We start from the raw sequence: 18,012 nt of genomic DNA, 5'->3' as shown, positions 1-18,012 counted from the left end.
AGCACACTATTTGCACCATACTCTGTCTGCTCTTGCCTTATGTGGGTTGTCTCTACCGTTTGATCCCTATGTTGGATGCAATTATCATGAATCCATAAGGACAGAGGTGACTTTTTTCATTCCCAATACCTTTTCACTACTTAATCTTAGCTGTTTTATGCCTTGATTTGAAAGCCTTAGTTGTTACTCTATTCAAAATAGAAATACTGATGAAAGAAGAATAACATTTCCAAACCCCTTTAATACATCATCTGTGGGAACTAACAAAACTTCATTTTCCTAAACTGAATTGTTTCCCACAACTGTTTCTTTAATATCATAGTTAGGCCAAGCCTCTTTTAAATATTTCCTAGATTATAATAGTATGAGAGAAAAGGGGATCAGGCTTTATAAGTTTTGCTCTATACCAGAAACTATACTATCCTGTCTTGAAAAAGGCTGTAGGTTAGCTCAAGACAGATGTTCTTTAGAGCATGGTGACAATTCATGTATACACCTTGTCTAGAGTCTAGAACCTCACTTTTATTTGCTTTTGCCTGGCCTATCTTCCCAGCATTAGATTTTCTGTTGGAGTCAGAGATTTTATTTTTATTTTTCTTTTTTCTCCACCTTTTGCCACCTGTATTTCACTCTCACATTGTGGGGACATAGTCACCGAGGCTAAGTGCAAATTGGAAAATCATGCTTATGCCATCCTCATTCCTTCACCAGATCCTGGAAAAGGTATCACCTAAAAGTCCACTTTCTCACTGTGTATAATAGTCTTTGATCAGCTGTGGAATGAGTTGTTATTTTTTGAGACACAGCCCTGCAGGTTCTTACATATTTATTATTTCTAATTGAAATAAAACCTCTGCGTCCTCATTTTACAATGATAAAAGAGAGTTGAGAGTCGTTAGATCATTTTCCCATGAAATATCAAATTAATGTCAGGGCTATGGTTCTATTGTCAGGGCTCCTAATGGTGGACACTGCTGCCATTGCTACATAGTGAGTGGTTGGGACTCCCATCCTGGCTTGGTGTGGCAGAGATGGCTGACTTATCATGACAGAGGCAGACATGAAGGGGGTTGTACAATTGTCTACTGAATTGGAGAAAGATCTGCATTTGGATCCTGGATCACCACTCCTTCACTGAACTGCTGACTCTGGACCAGGCTGTAGCAATGCCTGCTGGCATCTGTGTCTCAGATGACATCTTCATTGGTTTTTGCCCATGAGCCTTAAATTTCCCTACCCTCCTTGTGAGCAGTGACTCCTTCACCACCACATTTCAACTGCTTACATGGTAAGCCCCTTTCCAAATCCACTTTCTGTCTTCCCCTCCATTCATACCCATGCTTTTCCAAATTATTATTTTAGAGGCCAGAACTCCCCTGTTAAGAGGTGTATGTTAGTTTTCCTCATTGATTTTGTGGGCTCTATCTTCCTTCTGACTTTCTTGCTTGGGCTGGTGATGTAGGAACAGGGAGGATCTTAGAACTGCATCTGAAATGGGAGATAGGGCCCTTGACAATTGGCTTTATTTTCTCTCTGAATGTTTTTCCCTATTGTTCCCTAGAATCTAGAGTCTTCACTCTCAGAAATTCCTGTGCCTTTTCATTTCAGACTTAAGAGCTGAACACAGACAGATTTAAGGCTACAAGTCATGTTTAGCAGATACCATGTTGCCCAATTATTATTCATTTTTGTCTAGCATGTGAGGTTTCCAAATAAGAAAATCACAGCTTTATTAGTTTGCTGTTGGGTTTAGAGAGGGAACTATGAATTTCCTAAACTATAAGAAAAGAACAATGTAATTTCCCTTTTTGCCTAAAACTTCTGTTTCAAAACAGAAGGAAAAAATTAATTCTCACAATGCAGATAAGTCAGCCTTCAGAAGACATGGCTTATCCAATACAAACCCCAACATAACCCCTGTTTGATCTACTCTATCCTGCTATTAAGTTTTTTCTCCCTCACCCCAGCAAGAACTCTTATTAGCACAATACATTTTGAAAGATTAAATTATGTTACATGCTTTTTTTAAAAAATATTTATTTACTTATTTATTTTTATGTGGTGCTGAGGATCGAACCCAGCGCTTTGCACGTGCTAGGCGAGTGCTCTACCACTGAGCCACAACTCCAGCCCCAACGTTATATGCTTTTCAAACATTAGAGATAGAATGATTTAACTTCTGATTCCATGTTTTTCTGTTCCTCAAAATATAACTTGCAAAACCTTTATGTAAGCTGTCATTTGAGGAAATTTGGTTATACAGCATTCTTCTCACACTGAATAGCTTTCATCTATGCATATGGCTTGACTCCAGCTCTGGTACCCTTGGCTTAATTACTTCTCCCTTGTATGGAAGTAGTTGTACCCATCAGTCAGCTGTGTTTCTGAAGATAGTGAAGTGTCAGAGGTAAATGGGCTGAGATCTTGCTGGAGAATAACTTTGGGGACCTAGACAGGGTTTTCTCACTGTAGGGCATTTGAAACTGAGGTGTGGAGCAGGTGGGGTTCAGATGGCACCTCCTTCACAGAGAGTTTGAGTGTAGCAGCAGCCTTCCTACCTTTCTAGGTCTCCTTGGAGGACAGAATGGGAACCCTGATTCATCTCCCCATCTCAGAATGAAGTCCAACGGTCGTGGCTATCAGGATCTGGGGTTCTCAGTGAGTCAGGCCTTTCTGCATAGTACATCTCTTTGCCTTCCATATTCTTGGAGATAGTGAATTCCACTGTTGTCTGGGAAGGGAGGAGGTGCCTATGGCACAGGTAATCACTCACTCTGAGCTCTGCTCTTTGGCAAAGCTGAGCATAGCCACAAGCATATCTAAAGAGGTCCTAGGACATAGTCTTTGGCAAAAACCTTAGATCATTGTCTATTTAAAGGACTATGACTAATCTGTCCCTTCCCCAAGCATTGGTTTCCTCCCTCCCTCTAATTCCCACTGCTTTGTATTCCTACTGGCTCCCTCTGAGAGTAGAAGATAAAGCTGGAAACATTAACCCCTAACTTTCCTCTCTTCTCTGTTTACAGGAACACAAAGAGGAGATTTGAGTGCACGTGCAAAAAGGTGCATTGTTGGGATTATATATGTGTGAAATTATCTGTACAATTGTATTTTTTATTAGTGAGTTTCTATGTATTTATAAATAAAATAATATTTCATGCAATTTGAATATGTGTTGATATTTCATGTATATTAATGCATGTATTTGAGAGGTGTGACAATCAATAGATATGTAAGGAACTGAATTTACATGTAAATGTATATGTGTCTAAGGTTGCATATATGTGAAAAAATGGCAAATTATTTGTTTTAAGTATGTATAATTAGCAATATCATCATTCTAGGAATGAGCAGTCACTAAAAGCACATGCTTTGTGAAAGCACTTGCCCTGCTACATACCTGAAAGTGTGAGATGGCTCATGAGCATACATATATATGGGTATGTATATGTAAGAGGTATGGGCTTGATGAGGATGTTGATAATCCATTCGTGCTTCACTATAACAAGAATGTAAGTTCCCTCACTTCTGAATGGGTGATTATCCAGGGAGGGAATTCTGATGAAGTGTTGTGGTTTGGATGTGTTGGGTTCCCCAAAACTCATGTGTAAGACAATGCAAGAAATTTTAGAGGTGATGATTGGGTTAGGAGAGTTATAACATAATCAGTGGTTGAATCCATTGATGGATGAGCTAGGCAGTAACTGTAGGCAGGTTGAGTACAGCTGGAGGCAGGCCACTGAGGTCATGCCACTGGGAGTTATATTTTGACCTTCACTAGCAGAGCTCTCAGCTTCCTGTTGTCATGTCCTGACAACTTTCCTTTGCCATGTTCTTCTGCCTCACCTTAGACCCAGAGATATGAAGTCAGCTGACCATGGACTGAGACCTCTGAAACTGAGTCGAAATAAACTTTTCTTTCTCTACAGTGTTCTTGTCAAGTCTTTTGGTCACAACAATGAAAAAGCCAACTAAAGCATAAAGATACTTCCATATTTATATTCGAAAATGTCTGAGTCTTGAAGGCCCTCCACTAAGCATGGAGCTTAGTGACAGAGCTCCCTGTCTTTGTCAATCCCTACGTAGGACTGTTGGTGTTTTCTAGTTTATTTCTTAAACATTCCCTGATTTCTTTTATTTCATCTTTGATGAATGTCAAAGGGATATTTGAGAAAGAAGTCTTTACAAACAGAAAGAATAGATTAATTCTCAGAGTGAAGATCCATCAGACTTCAGGGAATACACCTCACAAAACACAAATCCCAACATACACTTTTTTAGGAAAAATAACACAAAAGCTGCCAAGGTTATCAAGTTAACATTAATAGTCATATAGTAGATTGAGATTATCATATTTAGATATTAAATATCCAACAAAATAAAATCATTAGTATTATTAATGTTTTTAAGGAGTTCATGCTTACAGAAGATATTTAAGTTTTTCTGTATCAAGAATAAAGATGCCATTACAATTGGAATTTTCATTTTTATCTGTGATTGCATATTATTTTTCATTGCTGTTTCATTTAACTTTAGTATATAAACTCTCAGTATATTAAAGACAAAACAAAGTTCATGTCTCATTCCTCCTTTGTTTTCCTCCTTCAAAGGTCTTTTGCCTCCCAATATAATGGGACTTATGGGGTTAGGTACAGCGTTTTTCTCATCTTCTGGTTTTTCCATAATCCTGATTGACACAATGACTCTTAGAAAAAAAGACACATAACTAAGAAAGGTACTTCTTAAATCAACCACTTATTTTTCAATTTGAGGTGGGAATAGCTTGCTGTGAGGAGTGTGGAGTAGAAAGCTCAATCTTTCCACATTGACCATCTTACAGGGTCTATATCATTTATGTCTTTCAAAAACTGGTAATTCTACATGATGCACTGAGAACTTAGGGCCCTGGCCTCCAGTCCTGTCCTGAAGTTCAGTCGCCAGTAGATGCACAATGATTTACGTTATGAGCCAAGTTAAAGTGCTAACAGTGAACTTGTGGACTTGTGGAAGTGGGGCAGAGAAGGATGTTTAGGAGAAATTTTTGTGATGAAAATGTTGTTGGGGGTGATGTCATAAAAGTACTTGGACTCTTCACTATGTTCTATATTCATGTAGAAATCTTGGTCACCTCCATTGCCTTACAGTTCTTATACCCCCCCCGCCCTTCTATTGAACTTTATGCCATAGTATCACAGTCAAAGATGTATCAAGATGGCCTGGACCTAGTTATAGCTCAAAGATACTGGGGATCTGAATTTTTAAGCATTCTTCTGTTTAAATATAGCATCCTGTTTTCATGCATGAATGGTTTTCCATATCATCCATTCATCTATATATATACACACATACATAAACACACACACATATAGAGAGAATAGAGTATTATATGGACATATAATGTAACTTTATTTCAACTTTATTCATGAGAATAACCTCTATTATCATTTTTCATCATAGTTGCCATTCAACACATTGCTGTCTCCTGCCACTTCTGTACCAATGGCAATTGCTAGAAACAATCATACATGATTAGTTTGTTCTGTTGCAAGTTCATGAAGACCAGCTTTATCCACACTTTCCAAATACCCAAACTTATTTTTGCATCCTCTCTCTTTAACTGTGCAAGGACATGATATTAGAAAATGATAATGAGGGGCTAGGGCTGTGGCTCTGCAGAAGCACACTTGCTGGGCATGTTTGAGGAATGGGGTTCGATTCTCAGTACCACATAAAAATAAATAAAATAAAGTCCTGTCAACAACTAAAAAAAAATTTTAAAGAAGAAAATGATAATGATAACAATATGTTGAAGATTATTGTAAAGAATCTGTTTCCTAATCTATGGTAAGTTTCTTTCATTATTCTCTGCATCTCCTAAGGAAGCAGAATTTCCAGGCATGATGTTGAAGATAATTCCTTCTCTCTCTCTCTCTCTCTCTCTCTCTCTCTCTCTCTCTGCCTAGAGAAATGTTCCAGGCTTTGTTCATTTCAATTCTTCCTACTCATCTAAGCATGGTGCTTTCACCACAACTGTTTCTACAACCTAGGGCTCAGTACCACTTTCTGGTTAAAAGAAATCTGGCTGGGAGAAATGTCTGGGTCCAGAGGCTGTGTGTCTTCTTCTAATTTCTGAGGTCATCAGGCTGATGGCAACATTGTTGGGAAGGTTGTAGAAACTGCCAAAGCAAACCAAGACACTCTATGTGCCCTGACTGAACAATTATTATTGGTAAATTGTGACCTCCCATAATTAATTTAGTTTTAATTAATTTATTTTTGCAAAAATGTGATGGCACATATATTTCTTTTAATGTAACAAATATTTATTTTCACTAACGTAGCTTCAGAAATAAAATGCATTGGCTTTATAGGGAAAAATGAGGCCATCGTGGCCTAACAGAAAGTAGAATTTATGGTATTGTCCCAAATTTCATATGTTAAAGCCCTGATGCCCAGTACCTCAGAATGTGGCCTTATTTTGAAATGGTGCAACTCTAGGTGAAATTAGTTAGGACAAGGTCAAACTGGAGTATGGTGAATCTGGATACAGAGATACACACATAGTGAGCTGGCAATTGAACAAGAATGGAGAGATCCAGGTAATGCATCTATAAGCCATGATTTCCATTAAACCATCAGAAGCCAGGAGAGGGGCATGGAACAAATTCACCCTCAGTTTCAAGAATAGGACCCAACCCAGTTGATACCTGAGCTTGAACTTGAGGCCTCCAAAACTGTGAAAAAATGAGTTTCCAGTTTAAGCCCCTTGGTTTATGGTAGTTTGTTGTAGCAGTCCTAGTAAAATAATACAACAAATGTATATCTACTTATTGTTCTAAACTGTCATCATCTATAAATACTATACCTCATATTGGATAGTATAGACTTTTAAATTCAGTTTTAATGAAGTTATTTATAATGACAGAGACCCTTCTAAACATTTGTCAAGTGTCCCACATTCTCTAGGGGTGGGCTTGTATTTATAAATAGAGCTGCCCATTGTTGAGAAATGATGACGAAACCAAAAATAACTTCTTTAAACATGTAATTAATTGGTTATCCACAGATAAATCAATGCAATTCAGTGCAGAAAAAATGTCTTGGTAGAGCTAAAACAACTGTATGTATGTATGAAAAACAAACATACTCTGATTTCTATCTAAAGGTTAAAAATCTTAATATGAGATGTAACATAGAACCAAAAAGTATAAAGATAAAGCTATAAAGTTCAAAAGAAAATGAAATAAACTTGGAGAATGCAAAGATGTCTTATATAAGAAATAAAACGTATTAATCTAAAGAGGAAAAAACTTCAACATTGAATTTCATCAAAAGAAAAAGGCTGATCTTCAAAAAATACAATTATGAAAGCGAAAATGGAAACCAAAAAGAGCATATATCTGATAGAGAAAGTTCCAAATCAGTTAATAAAAAAGAGCTTATTAAAAATACAGGCAACTGGTTTTTAATTTTTTTCTTTTTAGTTGTACGCAGCATTAGGATTCATTTTGAAATAATTAAGATAGAATGGAATATAATTTGCTCAAATTCAGTACCCAGTATTTATCTTTTCTCACCCCTCCTCACTCTCCTTGTTCCCTTCACTCTATTCTATGGATCTTTCTGCTATTAACTTTTAGTTTTTTAAAAATTTTTTATTTTGGGGGGTTGCTGTCTGTATATATACATAATTATGAGATTCACTGTGGTGCATTTATTATATATTTACATAAGAAAGTTAGATTCTATTTATTCCTCTGTTCTTTACTTACTTTTATCCTTTTTCTTTCCCCTCCTCCTCATTCCCCTTCATCTTGTCCACCAGTCTTTTTACTATTTTTATGGACCCCACCTTGAATTTCCCTTTCTCTTTCTCTCTCCTTTTCTCTCTTTTTAGTTTTCCTCTTTATTTTGGACTAACTTTGGAATATCAGAGAAAACATTTGGTCTGTGGCTTTCTGAGTCTGGTTTATTTCACTTAGGTTGATAGGTTATATTTCCATCCATTTGCTAACAAATGCCATAATTTCATACTTCTTTGTGGCTGAATAATACTCCATTGTGTATATATACCACATTTTCTTTATTCATCTGTTGAAGGATAACATGGTTGGTTTGATAGCTTGGCTACTGTGAATTATACTCCTATAAATATTGATGTGACTGTGTCATTACAGTATGCTGATTTTATTTTTTATTTCAATTTTTTTAGTATGCTAATTTTAGATCATTTAAATATATATTGAGGAGTGGGATTGTTGGGTCATATGGTAGTTTCATTCTTACATTTTTTGAGATATCTTCATGCTGCTTTCCAGAGTGTTTGCACTAATTTGCAACTGTTTTAAATAGACATTTCAGAAAGGAAGGTATACAAATGATTAACATATGCCTGTGACAATGTGCTCAGCATCATTATTCATTAGGAAAATGGAAATTTATGCCATGAGGGGATCCCATTACAAGTTTATTAGAATAGGTCAAATTAAATATACCTACAACACTAGGTATTCAAAAGAATGTGGGCCAGTTGGAACATTCATCTATTGAATACTACCATGTCAGCAATTTCCTCCTCCTCATACAGTCAATGTGATTGTTAAGTATAACAAGAAGAAAGGAGAGAGGTTCTAGACAAACAGAAATACAGATAATTCATCATTTTTTCTCCAAAATAAATTTAAAAAGAAACCTAGAATATGTACTTCAGTGAATGAAATAAGGTATACAATAAATTCAGCTTTTGATAAAGTTCAATTTACAAGTTAAATTTACTTTCAACCACTATGTAAAGTAATCTCAGAAGAGAACAATTCTGATATTCTTAAGAAAAAATGACAATAAGTTATTTGGGAGAAAAATGAAGAAATCTTTTTCTTATTCTGCTATTTAGCAAAATATAAAAATCTGAATTTCTGAGAAATCATAAAAGTTCTTCTAGAAAGCCATGGTCCAAAATTAATTAAAAAGAAATTTGACATAGTGATGGGCAGTTGAACCAGTATACCAGGCAAGAATCAATTTTCTTTTAAGGGGCTCCTTCTTTTATAGTGGTAGATATTTAATTATAGAGAATAATGTGCTATTCTTTTTTTTTTAACCACACCATACATATTCTGTATTCTTTGTCAAATAAATTTATTTAATTGTATTTCAATCAAAGCTTATGTAGTACTGAAATTTAACAACTTAAGACAAAGATAGACTTATGACTGTAAGACAGTAAATTATGTATCTTGTTTAGGAAAATATTATGCTATAGGTGACTGAATTTGGAAAATGGGGAAGAAAGGAAAGAAATACGGGGACATTCATTCTCCAGACTTTCAATTTTAGGAATTAAAATCTAAATATAATTAAGTAATAAAGAACATTATATTTGAAAACATTAGAAAGATAATAAAATAGTTAAAAAGAGATGCAAACATTATTTTGACCTGTTTCAGTCTCATGTGAGGAGCCTCCTGGGAAATTTTAGCTGTCACAATTAGCGTGAAGTCCTCAGCGTCTCTTAGCAGCAGGGTTGTACTACATTATGTGATCCTTTTAAGAGGACCAGGTCGATGAGCCAGACATACATATAGCTGACTGTCTGGATAGTGGAGAGGTCTTCTCTCCTCTGTTGGAGCGAGGTAAGATACTAGGACCTAAAGAGGAAGCCCATAAGAAAGAGACTGTGGAATGCTAGATAGAGAGGAGGGGAGGGGTAGAGTAGAGAAATAGGGATGCAGAGGGGTGATGTAGGTGCTTAGAGGCAAAGGACTGTGAATCAGAGTGAAGGGTAGAAATACTGGGGAGAGGAGTTCAGAGTAACAGGCTCAAGCGGAAGGTTGTGGGATTAAGTGAGATCAAGCGAGATACTTGCAACCACATTTTTTTTTTTTCCAGAAAACTCAAAGCCCAGTATGTCAAGGGAATTGGGTAGTCTTATTGGGATTTGTGGTGGTCTTAAATATGATATTTATTGTATATTTTATTTCTGCTTTACTCAGCTTTTAAATTAGCTTATTTATTATTTGTCCCTATTTGTTATAAAATAAGTTTTTGTAAGCATATTACTTGGCATCAGCTCTGTATTTCTATAGGATCCTAGTATTCCAAGCTCTCTCTGACTCTCTTAATAGTACCTATTCATATTTAGAAGGATGTCCCTCAAATAAATCTTCACATTTTTAACCAGCATGGAATTAACTGGAAATAGGCAGACCAGGGATATTTTTAAAGTCCAGGGTTTATAGGTAAAAGACCATAGATGGTAATGAGTTACCAAGTTCCTACTTGTATTCAACAAGGGTACAGAGTTCTATCTTTATGTTTATTATTTTCCTTGGCCAGAATAATCATGTATTCCAATTTCTTCCATGAACAAAACTTCTGGATACTGACATCTATATTTAGTATTGTGGCCCTCTGAGTCTGCCCTACCATCAATCAAACCACAGAACATTACTACCCCCCAACAAAAACCTAAAAACAACAACAACAATAACAACAGCAATAATAGACATATCCAGCTTAATAGAAATATGTGGGATACTATCCCCAGGTATTGGGTTTATTTTTTGTTTGCTGGGATTTTGGCTTTATTTTATTTTTGTATAGGGATTAAACTCAGGGGTACTTTGCCACTTAGCTACATCCCAACCTTTTAATTAATTTATTTTTTAAAAATTTTATGACAAGATCTCAATAACATTGCTTAAGGCCTTGCTAAGTTGCTGAGGCTGGCCTTGAACTTGCGATTCTTCTGTCTCAAGCCTCCCTATTTGCTGGGATTACAGGTGTGCATCACCCAGCCCTGCTTGTCTTCATATTTTTTAAAAATGAATGATGATGATTCTAACTGTATGGGAATGGTTCACAAACACTAATTTTGTCTACTTTTTATTAATAATTTTAAAAGAAAAGTCCATAAGGTAGAAGCTGTGTATTGAGTTGTTTGCAAATTTATGTTGGCTCCAACAGCTAAGATCAAAATTCGGGCATTTTTATGTTTATTTTATCACCAAGCTGGTGAATGATGAGTTTGTGGGGGACATTTTTTATCTTCTTAGTAGAGGGAGTTTTTTAAAAAAAATATTTATTTTTCAGTTGTAGTTGGACACAATACCTTTATTTTATTTTATTTATTTATTTTTATGTGGTGTTATGGATTGAACCCAGGGCCTGTAGGCATTAGGCGAGCACTCTACCGCTGAGCCAAACCCCCAGCCCAGTAGAGGAGGTTTAACCATGTGTTTACTGACTTTTCTGTCCTTGGCTGTCCCATTCCATATTGTATATCATGTTGTGGTTTTTATTTTGTTTTTGACCCCACATCTAGCTTTGCACAGCTTTGCCAAATCTTGTTTATTTTGTCTTAAAAAATATGTTCAAATCTTCTGTTTCTATATCACTTTCTGTACTTTAATTTAGACTATTACTTTTGACTAGAAGCATCTGCATTCTCTGGTCTTGGTGCTCCAATACAAGAACATGCTCTGCTTCTTTTTGTTTATGCATATCTTTCCTAATCAGTGGTATTTGAGTTTGATGCAGTGTTTGATATTAGTATTTTACTTAATGACTTTAATAAAAGCATTTTAGTAGTTTTGTATGGTTTTGTGTGGGTGCACATCTCATAAATGTTAATGCAAACACAGGAAATAACTGTAAAATAGAGTTCATACTCTAAAAAAGGTGGTAGCTGATTGGACAAATCCTTTAATCACATACTCTGTTCTGTTTTTCTAATGCTAGAAGATAACATTGTCATCCACATTTGCATTTTTAGGGAAGGAATACTCTTTTCTTGGAATACATATTCTTATACCTCTGTCAGTAATATACCTCATTAGTTCCATTAGCTTTATATTATATTCTGATATGTTAAAGGGCCAGCCCACTCTCTTTGTTGTCTCAGCATTTTAATAAACAGGTTTGCATATTCATAGTGCTTACTATACTGTAGGATCTATTATTTTCAGTTAAAATTCTTAAATGTTATTGATAAATAATGCTTTGAATTTATGTGTTAAGGGAAAAATTCCTATACATTTACTATGGCAGAATCCTGGGTTCAAGAGGGGAATTAAGAAATAAGGATAATTCTTAAAGTTCCTTAGTATATTATTACAGACCTCCCTCTGCTGCATAACATGAACTTAATAGCAATAACTTTTAGGTTTACAGCTCATGTGAATAAAGCCTATTTCTATAAAATTTTCTCAAAGTGATGAATTTTATAAAAATCTATTAATTTGTAATTTTGATTTTTATCTAGTTACTCTTATCAATTCTAGTTTGAGTTTATAGTATTTTTTAGGGTTTTCAGAAAAAAATTAATAAAAACCTTAATAAAGACTTTTAAAATTTCTTTTCAAGATAATATATTTTCTTCCTATTAGCTTACCTTTCTTCTTTGCTGTTACTATCTAAAAATGTTGAATAATAGTTGTAATAGTTTCCAAACTTTGAATGAAAATGCTTTTAGTAGATATTTCACTAATATACATGTTTGCTCTGAATTTCTGGAAGATACTCCTCACTGGAAAACTTACTTTCTATTCACAATTTTTTCCTGGATTTCTCTCATCTCTTAAGAAAATCAAGTTTCTTCTTATATTTACTCATATAATCACACCATTGATAGATTTCTTAATTTGAGTAATTTTTTTATTCATAAGACAAGGTCTGTAGTATAAATATGAACTATTATTTTTAAAAGAGTTGTACTGAGTTGCAAATATCATATTAATAGTGTTTGTATCTCCCTTCATAAGTGACAAGATGAGTAACTTTCTATCTTTTCATATTCTCTAGAATTTTTCAATCTTGGTACTATAGATATATTTTTGGTGGACATTTCTCTGTTGTAAGGTGCTGTCTTGTGAATTTTAGGAGCACTCCTGGCCTCTACACACTAACTGCCAGTAACACTCCCTTCCTAGTTGTGATAATCAAAAGTGTTCCTAGGCATAACCAAATAACCCCTGGGGCACCATGTGTCCTCTCTTCCCTGCTTTATGAATTGTAATAGATAAAACACTCATTTTGTTTATTTAAATCAAAATACATGGTCTTTGTCCCAAATCACAGTACATGACTTGAGTCTTTATTGGGATTTTATTTTCTAAACTAGTTTGGTGATTGATATTTTCCTATAAAATTATCTACCATATACATGATGTCAAATATATTGCTATAATTATGCATACTATTTAAGTATGCTTAATGGAATATTTCTCTCTAGTTTTGTTATCTTTTTAATTTTTTGTGCTTTTAAAAAATTTCCTGGATGAGTCTTGAAATAAGTTATTTTAAAAAATTAATCGGCTCTGGTTTTGTTGTTAACTAATTCGTTTTTATCTTTATTTCCATGAATTTCTTCTTTTGATGTTTTAAAAAATATTTTCCTAGCTTCTCATATTGCAAATGTAGATAATTAATATTTCCATTCTGGTTTTCTAATGGATAATCTTCAGGTACTTCAATGATCACAAGTGGTTATCTTATTGCTATTCTTCTTTAAAGGTTCTTTTTCTCAATTATATAATTTTTCTGGCAGAGAGAAAATGCTAATAAATGGAAGTTGTTATTGCTTTGAAGTCCTTGCCATTTATATTATTATGTAATTATTATTATACAAATAAAATAACAAATTATTATTATTTTCCAGCTAATTTAGTAGTCCAGTTAGACTATGTCAAGATTTATAAGATACAGTTTTGTACTCAGCTAAAGCTGAGGTAGACCAAGAGAGAAATATTAGAGGTAAAGTAGAAAATACACGGTAATTAATTGGAAGGGGTTAAAAAATAAAGAATTGTGATAATTGGATCATTTTTGTGAAAATTTTAAGTTTTATACTAATAGAATAATGGGCAGTTATAGAAGAAAGTGATCAATTTGCTTTTGAACATGTTGTTTGTTTTATCTGGGAAAATCCATAGGGAAATGCCTAGAAGAAAGTTCTAAATTCAGGTCTGGAAACTGGAAACCAGAACTGGCATTCAGATATTTATTAGAAATTCGTCATAATATAGGTGAAATATAAAGCTGAGAAAATGCATAAAATTATTCTCTTTCCTATTCAAGTGAAACACTGAGAGAATGAGAGAAAAGGTTGCAGCTCTAGGAAACTCAGCAAATAGTAAAGTTCTTTGAGAATTAGTAATAATAATTTAGTGAAACTTGGAGTGCCAGCAAGATGTGCTAAGTGATAAGTTATATATTTATTATGCGTTGTGTTCCACTATTCAAATATCCCTGTCTTCACAGTCCTTCACTATGTTGGTCTTCAATAGTACCAATGCTCCCCCTCTGATCTTCTTCCTGACGGGTATCCCAGGCCTGAGAGCAGGCCAGGTCTGGATCTCCATTCCCTTTTGTCTCCTCTATGTCATCGCGCTCTCTGGAAACAGTATGATCCTGTTGGTGGTCCTCCGTGAGCAGAGCCTCCACGAGCCCATGTATTATTTCCTCTGCATGCTTTCAGCCACCGACCTCAGCTTATCCCTGTGCACACTTTCCACTACCCTTGGTGTTCTCTGGTTTGAAGCTCGAGAGATCAACTTAAATGCTTGCATTGCCCAGATGTTCTTTCTCCATGGGTTTACTTTTATGGAGTCTGGGGTTCTGCTGGCCATGGCCTTTGATCGCTTTGTAGCCATCTGTGACCCACTGAGATACGATACTATCCTCACCAATGCCAGGATTGCCCAGATTGGGGTAATCATGTTGATAAGGAATGTTGCTGTCGTGTTGCCAGTAGTGCTCTTTGTCAAGAGGCTGACCTTCTGCAGTTCTTTAGTCCTTTCCCATTCTTACTGCTACCATGTGGACCTCATTCAGCTCTCTTGCACAGATAACAGAATCAACAGCATCCTCGGTCTGTTTGCACTCTTCTCCACTACAGGGTTTGACTGCCCTTGCATCTTGCTCTCTTATATTCTGATCATCCGATCTGTTCTCAGCATCGCTTCCTCAGAGGAGCGGAGGAAAGCCTTCAACACCTGTGTATCCCACATCAGCGCTGTTGCCATCTTCTACATCCCTCTCATCAGCTTGTCTCTTATCCACCGCTACGGCCATTCAGCACCTCCATTTGTCCACACCATCATGGCCAACGTCTTCCTGCTCATCCCTCCTGTACTCAACCCTATCATCTATAGTGTGAAGACCAAGCAGATTCGAAAGGCCATTATCAGGATCTTATTTCAGAAGCAGCGCCAAATCTAATCGCATTATCTCAGAGTGATAAAGCCATTTATGAAAAAATGCTCTGGAATAATGGGGTGAAATACCAAACATGCCTCAAAGACTCCAAACTATAAACATACAGGTTTTATGTTATTGCTTATTCAGTTTCTTTGATGGTAAATATATACCAATACATCTAAATTATATGTATTTTTCAATGTAAAGTGAGATACTATAGGTAGATGACCATTCATATTTGAAAACAATGTTAGACCTGTATTAATTGTTAATTCAGACTCTGCATACAATTTTAAAAGTTCAGAAACAATGTGGGAAACCTTTTTTTTTGAGGGGGGGATACTAGGGATTGAACTCAACCACTGAGCTACATCCCCAACCCCTTTTTCCCCCCTGTATTTTATTTAGAAACAGGGTTTCACCGACTTGCTTAGTGCCTCACTGTCACTGAGGCTGGTTTTGAATTCTGATCCTCCTGCTTCATCCTCTTAAGCTTCTGGGATTACAGGAATGTGCCACCATGCCCAGCTCAATGTGGGAAACTTTTTAAGTAAGTGGGTTGTTCTTTTCATAATGGCAAGCAAAAGCAATTGTTTTTCTTGAGGATATTGATTCCCTCTGTGACTTTTAATTTTATGAGAAAGTCCTAAAATTACCTATCAAGGTAATTTGACTTTGGGTCTTGTTTAGTTATAGATATCTTGCCTTTATTATGTGCTAGAACATATCCAACATGAATATAAAATATTACATCAAGTGTTTAGCACCCAGTTACCACTACTGTTGGCCAAACATTAAAACTTGGTAACAGCCAGGCACGTTGGTGCCCACCTGTAATTCCAGCAACTCAGGAGACTGATGCAGGAGAATTGCAAGTTCAGAGCCAGCCTCAGCAACATAACAAGAACCTGTCTCAAAATAAAAAGGGCTGGGAATGTGGCTCAGTGGTTAAGTTTCCTTGGGTTCAATGGAGAGAGAGAGAGAGAAAGAGAAAAGAGGGATAGAGAAACCCCAGGTTTTTATCCCCAGTGAGAAAGACAGACAGATACCTGCACACAAATTTAGTAATATTATTGGTAACATTTCAGAAACGAGAATAACTCTATTTTCCAAATCTTTAATTTTAGGCTTGTGAAAGGGAACTCACATAGTTTTGGCTTATGTTTATCACTCACTCTGCCATTATGAGGTCATTTATGGGCTCAATGGGATAGTATTGGGGAAGCAAGGCTGGTTGATATCCATATACAGATATATTTTTTAAAACCTGGTTGTTGAATTTCTACTCTAACGTGGGTGCTGTCTGGTGATTAATGTGAAATACAAATATTTTTGCCCTTTGTGTCTATATCCATATGCCTATCGCATAAATTCCAGACTTCCTTATTCCTCTTCTTCCAAAGTTGTTGGTCTCATACCCTAAGCAACTACTGAAGCCTATCAGCAAAATCTATTTGATTCTACTTAAATAATTCCTCTTTCATACTGTGTCAGTCTACATTTTATCACCATGACCAAAATACCTGACAAGAATAACTGAGAGGAGGGAAGATTATGTTGGCTTATATTTTCAGAGGTTTCAGTTCCTGGTCAGCCACTTCTGTTTCTCTGGGTCTGAAGTGAAGGGTATGGTGAAGGAAAGCTGCTCATATGATGGCAAAAGTAGAAAGTGAAGCTCCAGGGACAAAGTATAAACCCCAAAGGCATGCTGCAGTGACCTACTTCTTCCAGTTACATAATACCTGCCTACACATATCATCCAGTTCAGTAACCCTTTCAAATTACAAACTCATCAAATGGATTAATCCACTAGTGAGGTCATAGGTTTCATACTCTAATCATGAGGTTTTGGGGGATGGTTTATATCCAACCCATAATGCATACCCAGGTTAATAGCCAAAGAAACTATTCACAACTTTGCCCATTAAAAGGATTTTCCTTCACCACTGTTCTTTATGGCCACCCATATTGTGTCATAGTATTTCATTTTTTGTTAGCACCAATTTTTTCACCAGTGAATCAAGCCTATATTTTCTTCTTTTTGGCACTGTTTCAGGAACCCCTGATGAATCTCTGCATATGATTTCATGGAGTCACCATCACTTGGGATTGATATGTGCCATGAAATTTGGGACTAACTGTTTAGATACTTTTTGACCTTGTACTTTACCTTACTGTCATAATCTTTCAAATGCCACAGATCTGGGTAGAACATGAGAATTTTTCCAGCAGCTAAGGATACTATCTTCAATTATACACTTTAGCATAGAAGTGAACACTTTAGCATTTGAAGAATAATCACAGCAGACCTGAAAAATAACTGGACTCACTCTGAGATAAATATTTTCCACAACTCTAATAACTATTCCTTCTCAATAACATTACAATAAAAAAGAGCTTGATGACATTTTTGGTGCTTAGTATTATAGCCTATATCCAACAGTTCTCAAAGAGTCTGGGTATTATTCTTTCTACAATGCAGCAATTATATTTTTAAATGGTCATATATTCATTTTGGGAAAACTTTGGATAATTTTTAAATTTTATTCTGGCAGTGACATTGCAGGCTACTTTACGGAGGAGACAAAGCCTTATTTTCAACTAATGGATTCTGTATACATGGAGTGACTTAAATATTTACACAATCTGAGGATTCCTGATTTCTGATTATGGTGGTCAAGATCAATCTAGAGCCCAGCAGTTCTCTAACTAAATGTTTGCTGAATAACATCATAGTTGACTATCTACTTGGCTTGTTTCCAGGAACACCATTATCTTTGCGACAGATTACTACATGTCTCATGACCCTGATTG

General features: G+C 35.7%; 1 protein-coding gene across 1 annotated transcript; it reads left to right on the top strand.

Moving 5' to 3' along the window:
- The first annotated feature begins 14,268 nt into the window (after positions 1–14,268).
- LOC113191347 (olfactory receptor 51F2) lies at positions 14,269–15,219 on the top strand. The gene has a single exon (XM_026401058.2). It carries the CDS (start codon positions 14,269–14,271, stop codon positions 15,217–15,219), a length of 951 nt encoding a protein of 316 aa, XP_026256843.2.
- Positions 15,220–18,012: the final 2,793 nt, after the last annotated feature.

Source organism: Urocitellus parryii, chromosome 4 (genome assembly GCF_045843805.1).
Source record: "Urocitellus parryii isolate mUroPar1 chromosome 4, mUroPar1.hap1, whole genome shotgun sequence".
Classification (NCBI taxonomy): domain Eukaryota; kingdom Metazoa; phylum Chordata; class Mammalia; order Rodentia; family Sciuridae; genus Urocitellus; species Urocitellus parryii.
Note: the sequence above shows the minus strand (reverse complement) of the source record. Positions and strands in the feature narration are given on the sequence as shown.